At 48.5% G+C, this 13,404-nt stretch overlaps 1 protein-coding gene across 1 annotated transcript in view; it reads right to left on the bottom strand.

Moving 5' to 3' along the window:
* The window catches only part of LOC137423140 (transcription initiation factor TFIID subunit 6), a 100,008-nt gene that overhangs the window by 24,836 nt on the left and 61,768 nt on the right, over window positions 1–13,404 (bottom strand). The window contains exons 12-14 of the mRNA XM_078774663.1: window positions 11,322–11,396; window positions 10,893–11,018; window positions 1,523–1,657 (exon numbers count right to left, since the gene is read on the bottom strand). Of these exons, the coding sequence (XP_078630789.1) occupies window positions 1,523–1,657; window positions 10,893–11,018; window positions 11,322–11,396 (336 nt within the window). The remainder of the gene's footprint in view (window positions 1–1,522; window positions 1,658–10,892; window positions 11,019–11,321; window positions 11,397–13,404) is intronic.

Raw genomic sequence — 13,404 nt, forward strand, 5'->3', positions numbered from 1 at the left:
CTCCCATCCACTTTCTGAATAATCCTCTCCAAGAAGTTCTGTCACTCAAGCTTTTGGCTCTCACTATCTGCCATGATCTTTCCTGGGAAAACCACATTTCAAATCTGGCCTCCAAAGCCAGTCGCTGACTGGGCATTCTCCGTCGTGCGAAGTCCTTCCTTGGCACACCTGAGCTCCTCACCACATACAAGGCTTTCATCCACAGCTCAATGGAATACTGCTCTCCCCTCTGGGCTGGTGCTCCTGCCTCACACCTAGCTCGTCTTCACGCTGTTGAAAGCAAAGCGTTCAGAATCATTGGAATCTCCCGCGATGAAGCTAACTCCAAGGGCCTTTCACTCACTCACCGCAGGCAGGTTGGTGGTATTTCCGTCTTCTACCGACTCCTCTCTGGCTTTGCCCCCCCCCCCCCCCAGCTCTCTCTGGGCTCTGTCCCCCAAATATTCCTACAGGTCGCACAATATCTGCCTGCAACCCTTTTATGGTTAAACTGCCAAAATCAAGACTCTCTGCTCACCTTCACTCCTTCATTCCTCTTTTCTCCCACCTCTGGAACAAACTCCCTCACTCTCTTCAATCCCACTCCACCCTCCAGGTCTTTAAAACAGCTGTTCACCACCATCTCTTATCTTCCCCCATCCAAAACCTTGATCTTTTCTACCCACGCTAATTTCACCCCAAATCCGCTTTTATGAAATACCAACTTTTGTCCTGGAAGTCCTTGGTGTCCTTGTGTTTTATACTTCTCCCACCCCCCCCCCCCCCCCTTCCCACGCCTCCTCCCCCCAAGCCCTCTCCCTCCCACACATCTCCCTGCTCTCAAATGTTATGTTTGTGTGCTTCCCCTTCTCTCCCCATCTTGTCTTCTGCTCCCTCTTTTTATATATTTTGTTTGTCTGGTTGATTTGTTTGTGAAATAAATGTTAGCTCTTTCCCGAGCCTCGGTTCAGTATACAAAAAAAAAAAAAAAAAAAAAAAAAAAACTTTACATGGGGTGTGCTTACATTTTCCTTTATATATATATATATATATATATATATACACAGATCAAACCCCCTAACTTGACGAGGCAGCAAGGCACCGATTGAGTCTCACCACAGCAGATGCTGGACGACCTGTTTTATTTTTGTTTTTTGTTTTGTTTTGTATACTATACAGTCTAATTTTTGTATACTAAAGTACAAAAAAGTACAGTCAACACCAACTGTTAGCAACAAGTGTCGCCTGCCACGCGAACACATTGTCTCTGCCCTGCTAATCACTAGTCAGGAGGTTCGCAGTCGGGAATATTAATATTAACCAAAAAAGCACACTGATCATTTGACATGAGGCTGACTGGTGATTAGCAGGGTGACTCTGTGTCAGAAGGCCTGGTGGAGGAAGTCACAGGCCATGATGGACAGACATTGTAATATGGATGAAGTGTCGTTGTATACTGTAAGAATATTTTTTTTACGTACAGGGGGAATGAGTCATGTGATTCATAAATTACTATAATCCTATATTTGAAATGAAATCTGACCTGTTCAACCGCATGTTTGCGCGCAATCTGTACTTGTGCACAGAGTGAAATGCCCAACGAACCATAGTCGGCCTTGTATTCCAATACCTTGTCTGGAGCAACCCTGCTCTGCTGTATCACAGGTGTGCAGTGTTTCTGTGGGGTCATAGGGTGTGGAATAAAGCGGACATTTCTGAAAGATATCCAAGATAAGCCATATCACTTCTCGAGAATGATCAAAATATAAACCTGCAGGAAACTATTGTAGAAAATGTATTTGGAGATGCATATGATTTATAACAAAATGCATTTTTATAATTTAATTTTTAAATTCACCTCGATGAAGGTTGTTTGAAAAGGCAAGATGAAAATAGTTATTCATTGTAATGGTAACTCCAGTGAAAGTTATTTTTTTCTTTTTGAACGTGGCATTTATATAGTTATTTCAGTACTTTGTGTTCTCTGCAGCGAATGCTTTGTGTGTCTGTGTTTTTTGTTTTTTTTGCTTTCTGAACACATCCTGAAGAATGTTACCAGCATTGTGCTTCGACAGCATTTTGATGCCACACAGTGAGCCACCACAACAAGCACTTAAATATATATTTATACTCCAGGCTTCATCAGCAATCCAGTTCCATCTTGGCAGACTATTCGTCTTCATGTGGAATGAAGAACAAGTCTTGCCCATACCGATGGTCCTGAATGCTCGTGACGAGAACTCATGAGCCTGAACCCATCTCGATTTCCCCACAACCACCTTTCATCTATTTCAAGTGGGACAGAAAATTGTGAAATTCCCTGGTTAAAGCACGATTGTTCTCTGATCTCTCACCGGGAACATTCAAGGGTTCAATAGTTACTGTGACACCCGCCCTTTCATCAGGATAACCACTTTGCTTTTATGTCCCAAAATGAGCATTAAAGTCACAGAGCACTTTGACTACACCTTCGGGAATGTGATTTATGGAATCACGTACGCTCTCCAACAAAATCTACATCGGTGAAACCAGGTGAAGACTAGGTCATCGCTTGTGGTACAAACCAACAGCACAGACCTCTCCAAGCCGGTTGCTCAACACGGCTCAGCCATATGGCAGATTACGGTATCTTTCCCCACACCACAGACAATCACAAACGTAAAGAACAAAAAAACAATCACAAGCGAAAACAACAACGTAAAGAACAAACCACATTCGCCCCCCAGGAGAGTTATTTCGTCCTCTCTTCTCTTTCAACTTTTCAATCCAATCCCTCTCTGTTTTCCCCTTTTATTTTCCTTTATTTCATTTTATCTATCTCACCTCACCTTTTTCCTTTCTAGCCTCTTCATTTTAAATATATCTCTCCTCTTCCCCCTTTCTCTCTCCTTTTTATCTGTGTAAATTTTTATTTTATCACTACTAAAAGTAGCTTTCGTTTATGTATCTAACTTTATTACCTCTGCCACCAAAGGTGGATGGAGGTTATGTTTTAACCCCTGTCTGTCAGTCTGTCCGTTTGTGCACAATATATCTCAAAAGTTGTGGGCAGATTCGGACGAAATTTGGCAGAGATGTAGCGTATGTGACAAGGACGAAATGATTAGATTTTGGTGAAGATCCGGATTCGGATACCAGAGATTTTAAGTGCTTCTTCACCATTGGGAGATAGGTCCAAAAACGATACATAGCAGGATATCTCAAAAAGTTATGGACGGTGATTCCTGTGATTGATTTTGATTAAATGTGATTCTGTATTGTGATTTTCTGGTCTGCTGTGAGATACAAAACGTAAACTATTGTTTTAATTTGCTTCCTTATTAATTACCTACCCGGAGGGGACGATAGGATTGCTCTCCCTCTGACTGTCCATCCGTCTGTCTGTCTGTCCGTCTGTCTGTCTGTCCGTCCCACCTGTGCTTCTTTAGACTTTTTCCATACCCTATAACATATTCAACTGAAACTTGGTACATGGCTTTAATATGACAAGTAACAGAACAAGTTTGGGTTTCGGGGTGTTTCCCCCAATTTTTCACAGAGTTATGCCCTTTTTGAACTAGAAAATATCACATACAGTACTAGCAAAGGTACCCATCAATGACGGGGGTTCGTAGATGCCTGACATGAAATGAACAATTTCCTTTGGAGTGTGTATTGGTAGAAAAGGGAATTCAGTGTAAATATTCAGTGAGTATACGTCGCAATGGGTGCAGCTGGTAACCTCGACAACCTTGTTCCATTCTATCAGAGAAGATTTCCAATCAATGCTCGTTGTACCTCCGAAGTACTGCTTGGGATTGAAGGTGATATTATGAAAGCTCAACTGGGAAACGGGTTTCTGCATGTTTTGGGCCTACAGCCTGATGGAAGATCACCAAAGTTCTTTCCATTCCAACCGACCACCTCCAGGCACCTATCCCTCTCTCCACATTGTTTATTCAGCTCCCGACCTTCCCCCCTCTCTATACTACCCACAGCTTTGCTTTCAGCAATTTCCCATAGAATTTCATTCTGGTTTCCCATTCAGCGATCCACAGAGCAGTAGTTTCAGTTTCACTTTTCAACATCAGTTTCACTTTGAGACATCAGTTTCGCTTTGAGATATCAGTTTAGATTTGTCGTTGCAACTTGTGATGCGACGCAAATATTGCACAGAAAAGCTCATCAAAACCGATTTTGGGAGGAAATATTTTTTCCGCAGTTTTAAGAAGTGTTTTTAGGGTCATAAAGGGGACTAAAATATTTAAAGAATCAAGGCTCTTAAAAGGGCAAAATGGGGTCTAAATGTGTCTATGGATGAAAGAGCAAAAGGGGACAAAAGTGTTCAAGTGGTCTTAAGTTGTCCAAAGTGTCTTAAAAAGTCAGTAGGTCTTAAAAGTGTCGAAGAAGGTGGACATGTCTCAAAAGGGGTGAAATGGGTATGAAGGGGTCTAAAGGGTGTAATGGTCCAAGATGTGTCAAGGGTTTAAGGGGTCTAAAGGCGTCTAAGGGGTGTAAAGGGTCCGCGTGGATCAAAGGCGTATAAAGGATCAAAAGGTGTTTAAGGGGTTTAAAGGGTCTAAGGGGTGTAAAGGTTCTAAAGGGTGTAAAGGAGTGAGGCTGCAGTAAAGAAATTACCTCGGGTTAGTAATTAAATTAACTCGTCAGTGCAACTCGGCAATAACAGGCCAATGACCTCCTCATCACAGTAAAACCCCTATTTAGGTACATCGTGGTTGAAGTTTCGCTGTGATTAACCTTGGGAGCTCAAAGCGGTATGATCACAAATAAACAGCAAAACAACAACTCACCTTGTTGTGATGTGATTGTTGGAGGGCTCACCCGTTGGCATGTGGCGGTTTGTCGATGGTGTCACGTGGGTCATTTTTTGTACAAACTATTTTTTCACCCTTGAGAGTTATGTTTTTAGATGAGCAGAAAAATTCCCTTTAAATCTAAGTATAGGTTGACTTTGTACTATTTTCGGTTTTTTAATAATTAGTGAATTTCAGAGGTCACATGACTCCTTCTTTGCCGAACTTACCAATCATGGTAACGCCTTACTTAAGAGTTGTTTTTCACATCTGATAACATATTTGATGATCGGAGGTCACAACCTCACAAACTATATCGGTATCCATGTTGAAATCCAATAAAATTGGGCTTTTTATAAAGCTTTGTATATGTGGACCAACCCTTGGAGATCATGGCGACAGATGGCAGCTTGGATGTCTATAAATTATGAATTGTGAGAAAATAACTGTTCTAGACCCCTATTTAGGTGCAGGGTGGTAAAAGATGTTATCCTATAAAGTTTTGTGGCGATTACGCTTGGGAGCTCAGAGGAGTCGGTTCACAAACAAACGGACATTTTGCTTATATATATATATATGTATGTATATATATATATATATATATATATATATATATATATATGTATATATATATATATATATATATATATATATATATATATATATATATATATATATATATATATATATATATATTTATATATTGTTACAGACGCGGTTTTGGATGTTGGTTTACCGAGCGGTTTGGTATGACCGCGTCTGCACAGTTTACCCGATTATACTCGAACGTTGGCCGAGTCGCGCTACGCTAAATCAATTGAGGAAAGGACACAACGGCTGGGTTAAATGACACGACACCAGGGGTACAGTTCTCAAGACCTCCGGAGGAGGTTATAATATTTGTATGCGGAACGTTGAGATTACAAGGACAAGAGGTACAGCATAGGAAGGTGGGCACTTAATCACGGTTTTATAGTAGCCCCGACAGACCACAGATAAACAGGACAAGACTGACTCACACAGGGATTGATGGCAAGGAAGGGCAGGTAGTCGATGGACAGCACAAGGTGCACCTTGGCTCAGGGACAGGATACCGCGGTCCAAAAGATGCAGGGAGGTATCGTCGCGCTGGAGGTGGCGTCTGGTTCTCTTCAAGCTGGGGGCGCATCTCACGTCACGTCCGGTAAGTGGCTGCGTATATCCAGCGGGGAGTGACACGCCCTCGGCTTGTTAGCTCCGCCCCAGATGGAATCGGCCCGCCGCTTCTTATTGGGTGCGGGGGGTTACCGGGCTCCGCCCTTGACGAGGAGCTGACAGGGAGCCCCTATTTGGTAACCCCGTCGAGCACATGGGCAATGGCGGCTAACCAAGCCGGAGTGAGGACGCACACTCCCCGCGCGCTGTTGTTGTAGTTGTTGTTGTTGTTGTTGTAGTTTCATGAGGAAGATGGGAGGAGGTATGGGGAGGTCCTAAACTTACTACTGGTGCCATACAATCACATTCTGGTGCAACGAAGAGTCAGAATTAATGGAAACGAGTCCTTAACTGACATAGACTAAGAATAACGAGCAAGATGTCCTATAGTTGTCTATGTGAGATGCGGTGAACCTGGGCACGACATTTAATGGGGGAAAAAGGGGAAGGTCGGTTCTACAGAGTGTTGTTTACAGACAATGGGACTAGGGAATGGGGGATTGGGGATAGTTGGGGAGTATTGGGGAAATAGGGGAATATTTACAAGCGGATATGGATGGAGGCCAAATCCCATATCCGCAACATTATATAGATTATGCCTAGGTCAGTTTTCAGCTACCCTGGCTCTTCCTCACTGCTTTACACCTATTGGCTAGACAGATGGTCTGAGTCCACCCCAATTAAAATCATGTGCCACTATTTCATGAAGCAGCACAGATTGGCAGTCGTCAGGCATTAGGCCTGGGTGTTAGTCCATGGCCCAGTGCAATTGCAATGATCCCAGGTATAACCATGATATTGTGGCGGACACAAAAGCCCACTGGCGTGGTGACATCATTCCGCGCACCAAGTGGGCGGTGGCCACGCCCGAGGGGTAGGCGTGGCCTCATGATATACACCGGGCGCGCAGCCCGGAGCGCGCCAGTGTTACAGTGAGCTCCTGAAATAAAGACGCTTATAAGTTACCGCTTGTCCGCTTCCTCCTTGCTCGCAAGCAGCGCGCGTAACGCCGCGCTTTACTGGTGACCCCCTTGACGTTGGATCTGCCGGAGCGATCCTTCCACACGCGACGCCATTGCCATGGCCAACTTCATCAAACTTCCCGAATTTTGGGAGGCTCAGGCCGAAGTCTGGTTCGTCCAGGCCGAAGCCCAATTTAAGCTTCGGCGCCTCACCGGCGATGACACGCGCTATTGCCACGTCGTCGCCTCCCTCGGGCCCGGCACGGCCGCTCGAGTTGTGTCCGTCCTTCGCCACCCACCGGACGGCCACAAGTACGAGGCACTCAAGCGGCTACTCCTAGCCACGTTCGGCCTCACGGACGACGCACGGGCCGACCGCCTCCTGGATCTCCCCGAGCTCGGTGACACGCGCCCGTCGGTCCGAATGGACCATATGCTGTCACTGTTGGGCGACGAAGCCCCCGGTTCTCTATTCCGGGCGCTTTTCCGTCGCCAACTTCCAGCGCAGGTTCGCCTCGCGTTGGCCGGGACCGGGCTAACGGAACCCCGAGCATAGGCAGCCGAGGCGGACAAGTACTTCGCTGCTTCGGACACGCGGGCGAGAGTCGGCGTGGCCGTCACGGCCCTCGTGGCTGATGCTGCTGATGCTGCTGCTGATGCTGCTGATCCACAGCATCAGCTTATACAGCATACGCAGCATGCTGATACGCACCTCGTGATCGCCGCCACGCCCCGCCCACCGCCGTGGCGAAAACCGCCACCACGGGAAAACCCGCCAACTCCACCGGCCTGGCGGAGCCAGCCGCGCTCCTCCAGCTCCACCACCTGGTGCTGGTTCCACGCCAAGTTCGGCCACGAAGCTCGGCAGTGTCATCCGCCATGCTCCTTCAACAGGTCGGGAAACGCCTGGGCCGGCGCTCAATAGTGGCGATGAGCGCCGGCCGTTCGAGCAGCCTGCTGTTCATAACGGACACCTTCTCCGGGCGCCGTTACCTGTGCGACACGGGAGCGCAGGTGAGTGTCGTTCCCGCCAGCACGTCAGACAAGCACGCCGCGGGTGGGGGCCCCGCGCTGCTTGCCGCGAACGGGACGCCCATCCGTACGTACGGAAAACGCTGCCTCTCTCTGCGGTTCGGAGGGCAGGTTTTCCGATGGACGTTCGTCACCGCCGACGTGCCCATGGCACTGCTTGGCGCGGACTTCCTGTGCGCTAATGGGCTCCTGGTCGACGTCAAGCGCAGACGTCTTGTCCAGGCCGAGACGTTCAGCTCGCTCGCTTGTGCGTTGCCCAGCTCAACGAGCGGCTTGCCAAGCGGCTTGCCGAACGGTTCGGTTCCGGCCACGTTGGTCTGTACGCTTCCGGCAGCGGACGCATTCACCCGCCTCCTCGCCGGCTTCCCGGCCCTCACGCGGCCCACCTTCTCGGTGGGGGCCGTCAAGCACGGGGTGGCCCATCACATCCCCACCGTCGGGCCACCAGTCTACGCCCGGGCACGCCGCCTCGAGCCGACGAAGCTGGCGGTGGCAAAAGCGGGGTTCGCTACCCTGGAGCGACTCAGCATCGTTCGGCGCTCAGAGAGCGCTTGGGCGTCACCGCTGCACATCGTGCCGAAGCCCGGCGGGGGATGGCGACCGTGCGGGGACTATCGCCGTCTCAATGACGCCACGACTCCCGACCGCTACCCCGTCCCCCACATTCAGGACTTTTCCGCCCGTTTGGCGGGCATGTCCTTCTTCTCGAAGGTGGACCTCATACGCGGCTACCATCAGGTCCCCGTCAGGCCGGAGGACGTCCCGAAGACGGCGGTCATCATGCCGTTCGGACTCTTCGAGTTCCTGCGGATGCCCTTCGGTCTGAAGAATGCGGCTCAGGCGTTCCAGCGACTGATGGACAGCGTCCTGCGTGACTTGGATTTTGTCTACGTCTACCTGGACGATATCCTCGTCGCCAGCGCGTCCCGCGAAGAGCACCTACGCCACCTCCGCACGCTCTTCGAACGCCTGGGCCAGCATGGCCTGATTGTGAACCCCGCAAAGTGCCGGTTCGGCGCCACCATAATCGATTTTCTGGGGCACCGTGTCACCAGGCACGGAGCCGTCCCCCTGCCGGCCAAGGTGGAGGTGGTGAAGGGGTTTCCGCGCCCCCGCACGATCAGAGGGCTGCAGGAGTTCCTGGGCATGGTGAACTTTTACCATCGGTTCCTGCCCCGTATCGCCCAGCTCCTGCGCCCCCTGCACGAAGCTCTCCGAGGTAAGCCGGGCAAAGGCGACGTTACCTGGACCGAGCAGATGGACACGGCGTTCACGGGCGCGAAGCTCGCCTTGGCTAACGCCACCATGCTCGCGCACCCGGCGCCCGATGCACCGATCGCCCTCACCACCGATGCCTCGGACTACGCGGTGGGCGCGGTGCATGAGCAATGGGTGCGTGGAGCTTGGCAACCGCTGGCGTTCTTTAGCCGGCAGCTTCGCCCGCCCGAACGCCGTTACAGTACCTTCGACCGCGAGTTGCTCGGGCTTCACTTGGCGGTCAGGCACTTCCGCCATCTGCTCGAGGGCCGTGCGTTCACTGCCTTCGTCGACCACAAGCCGCTGATCTTCGCGATGGGCAAGGTCACCGAGCCGTGGTCGGCCCGGCAGCAGCGTCACCTCTCGGCCGTGTCCGAGTACACGACGGACATCCAGCACGTCGCGGGGAAGGACAACCCGGTGGCGGATTGCCTTTCCCGGGCCGTCGCCCACGCAGTCCACCTCGGCATCGACTATGCCCGGATGGCAGCGGACCAGGCCGCTGACCCCGACGTCCAGGCCTTGCGGACCGCCGTCACGGGCCTCCGCGTCACCGAGGTGGCGTTCGACGGCGCGGGCGCGGCCCTCTTGTGCGACGTCTCCCTCGGGCGTCCTCGCCCAATCGTGCCCGCGGGCTGGCAGCGCCAGGTGTTTGACGCCATCCACGGCCTGTCCCACCCGGGCGCGAGGGCCTCCCAAAGGCTGATCGCCGACAAGTTCGTCTGGCATGGCCTCCGGAAGGCCGTCCGCGGCTGGGCCAGGACGTGCCTCGCGTGCCAGCGCGCCAAGGTGCACCGGCACACCCAGGCCCCGTTGGCCCCGTTCACGGTGCCGGAACGCCGGTTTGACCACGTCCACGTGGACCTGGTGGGACCTCTGCCCCCCTCGCGGGGTTTCACCTACGTCCTCACCATGGTGGACCACACCACCCGGTGGCCGGAGGCCGTGCCCTTGGCGTCGACAACGGCGGCCGATGTCGCGCAGGCTTTCATCGCCACCTGGGTCACCCGGTTCGGCACCCCCTCAGACATCTCGTCCGACCGCTGCCCCCAGTCCGCCCCCCAGAATATATTATATATGCACATAGGCCGTACACATGTTTTTGCTTCATGTATGTACATTGGGTTATTTATTATGATTATTATTTTCATCACTAAACGTGGCATCATACACCACCCAAATAAAGATATATGTTCACTGATATTGAACTGAAACATGTATTGGTAGGGGACATGTAATGCAAAGCAATTCTCCCTCTTATTATTTTCCCTTTTCTCCTAGTCTAAGTCCCCTTGACTTCTACCACTTGAACCGTGAGCCTCCCTGTCAAAATTCTCACCCCACATGCTTCCAGACCTTTGACCCCCATATGAAGCATGTACCTCTAACTCACTACCACCCCATAATCAGCCCTCGCCCCTATACCAGCTTGCTCTGTCGAAGGGTTAACACCAAAAACAGCAGCTTTTCCTTGCTACCAACAGCGGCTGACTGCATCTGTTATTCGACTTCATGATTTAATCAGACCAACTTTAAAGCACTACAGCTACCACCTTTAGAGGCCATTACAGCTACATTGACAGATTAATGAAATGGTCAATGAAACGACAGCAAAGGTGAAAGACAAAAAGCAAATGGAAGGACAATTTATAAACAAAATAATTAGGTAACGTACAATTATCAAAGCAAGTATTTTTTCAGCAGCTGCACGGTCCCCTCGGAAGACTGGTGGACCATGAAGTACAGACTGAATGCGGTGAGATTCCCTCTTGAGCTGTGGTAGCACAATGGTCTTCACCATCTGTTATGTTTGGGAAAAACACCAATATAATTATCAGCATTGTACAAATGTAATTTGATTTTTTTAGCCTGTGTTGGTCAAGACTCCTCAACTACCCATTAATTAGCAAATAAAAGAATGTAGAGGATTATCTAATCCTCCCCGTCCCCTCTGCCCACCCATGTAAAGGTTTCACCAGCTTTCAGAATATTACCCTTTTCTTGACCACTGAGCAGAATTTAATGGAGGGTATCAATGTTTCTTAGGTGAGGGGGAAAAAAGGGGAAGGAACTTAATTTCAGATTGTGTTTGAACAGTTCCCACCTGCTTTCCAAACTCGCAAAGTGCAGTGATACAGCCATATCGAGTGCTCCAAGCACTTTTTTCATCCTGCCAAGCCTGAAATGAGACAAACATCTGTGTTCTTTCACCTGCTATCACTATCCAACGGTTGGGATTATACATTTTTAAAGAAAGAAGGTGCTTCCAACCAGAAAGTAAAAACTAGATGAACTCTGCAAATTTGAGCAAATAAGCAAAAGCAGACCCGCTTCACAGCAGGCTTCCTCAGGCCAATAAACTCCTCAGACTCCTCCTACCCTCAGGCCAATAGTCTGTTGGTCTGAGGAAGCCTGCTGTGAAACGGGTTAAACATCGCCTGAGACTAGGTCGGCTCTTGCTTATTTGCTGAAATATGCAGAGTACATCTAGTTTTTACTTTCTGATTGGAAGCACCTTCTTTCTTTAAAAAAAAAAAAAAAAAAAAACACACACACACACACACACACACACACACACACACACACACACATATATATGTGCTACCCAAAATTGGGGGACAACATAAAGAGTGCAATTATTGTTCCACATGCTAAAACATATATGCATAGAAATACCTATAAATAAAGGCTGATCTTCTGTAGTCTTGCCTCATTTTCATCTATTTGATTTCAAATCCAAATTTCTTGAGGATAAAAATGAAATACAAAAATATGTAATTTACTTACTTATTCAACTCCCTGAGTCAATACTTCGTAGAAGCTCCTTTGGCAGTGATTACAACTTTGAGTCTTCTTGGGTATGTCTGTATCAGCTTTGCACATCTGGATTTGGGGAGTTTCTCCCATTCTTCCTTGCGGTTGTGCTCAAGCTCTGTAAAGTTGGCTCGGGACTGTTGGTGAAGAGCAATCGTCAAGTCTTTCCACAGATTCTCAATGGGATTCAAGTCTGGGCTTTGGCTGGACAACTCACGGACTTTCATGTTCTTGTTCTGAAGCCATTCATGTGTTGCTTTGGCTGTATGCTTGGGGTCATTGTCCTGTTGGAACGTAAATCTTTGCATCATTCTGAGGTCTTTTGCACTCTGAAGTATGTTCTCAAGGATTTGCCTGTATTTGGCTCCATTCATTGTTTCCCCTATCCTTATTCCAGTCCCTGCTGCTGAAAAGCATCCACATAGCATGATGCTGCCACCACCATGCTTCACTGTAGGGATGGTGTTATATGGGTGATGAACTATACTTGGCTTCTGCCAGACATAGCACTTTGCATTCAGGCTAAAAAGTTCAATCTTCATCTCAGCAGACCACATAATATTTTGCCTCGTGCTCTGAGACTTTCACGTGCCTTTTTGCAAACTACAGGCGTGCTGTCATGTGCCTTTTTCTCAGGAGTGGCGTCCGCCTGGCCACTCTCCCGTAAAGCCTAGATTTGTGAAGTGCTGCAGAGACGGTTGTACTGCCGGCAGGTTCTCCCATCTTAGCCAAGGAACTCTGTAGTTCTGTCAGATTTGTCATTGGGTTCTTCGTCACCTCCCTGACCAAGGTCCTTCTGGCCTGGTTGCCGAGTTTGGTCAGATGGCCAACTCTCGGAAGAGAACTTCGAAATGCTTTCCATTTCCTAATGATGAAGCTCATTGTGCTCTTGGGAACTTTCAACACTCCAGAAATCTCAGAGTTTTACGGACAGTTCCTTGGACTTATGGTAGAGTTTCTGCTCTGACGTGCATTGTCAACTGAGATCTTAAATAGAAAAGTGTTTTTCTTTCTAAATCATGTCCAATCAATTGGAATTGGACACAGGTGGACTCCAATCAAGTTGTAGAGACATCTCAAGGATGATCAATGGAAATTTATTGCACCAGCATGAACAAACTTTTATGTGAAAACCTTTCTTTGTAATGATACGACATAATTTAAGAAACACATAATTTGAAATAGAAGGCTAAACAAAATGTTTATCATGCAGTCATGTGAAAAAGTAAGTACACCCCATGTAAAATTTTAACTTTTTCAACATATTTCAACATACAGCTATTTGATCTTCATTTCAACAATATTGATAGATAAAGGTGATATAATATAACAAATATCATGAAACATTTACATTTTGTAGTCCATTGTATAAT

The sequence above is a fragment of the Myxine glutinosa genome, chromosome 3 (assembly GCF_964187855.1).
Source record: "Myxine glutinosa chromosome 3, kmMyxGlut1.1, whole genome shotgun sequence".
Classification (NCBI taxonomy): Eukaryota; Metazoa; Chordata; class Myxini; order Myxiniformes; family Myxinidae; genus Myxine; species Myxine glutinosa.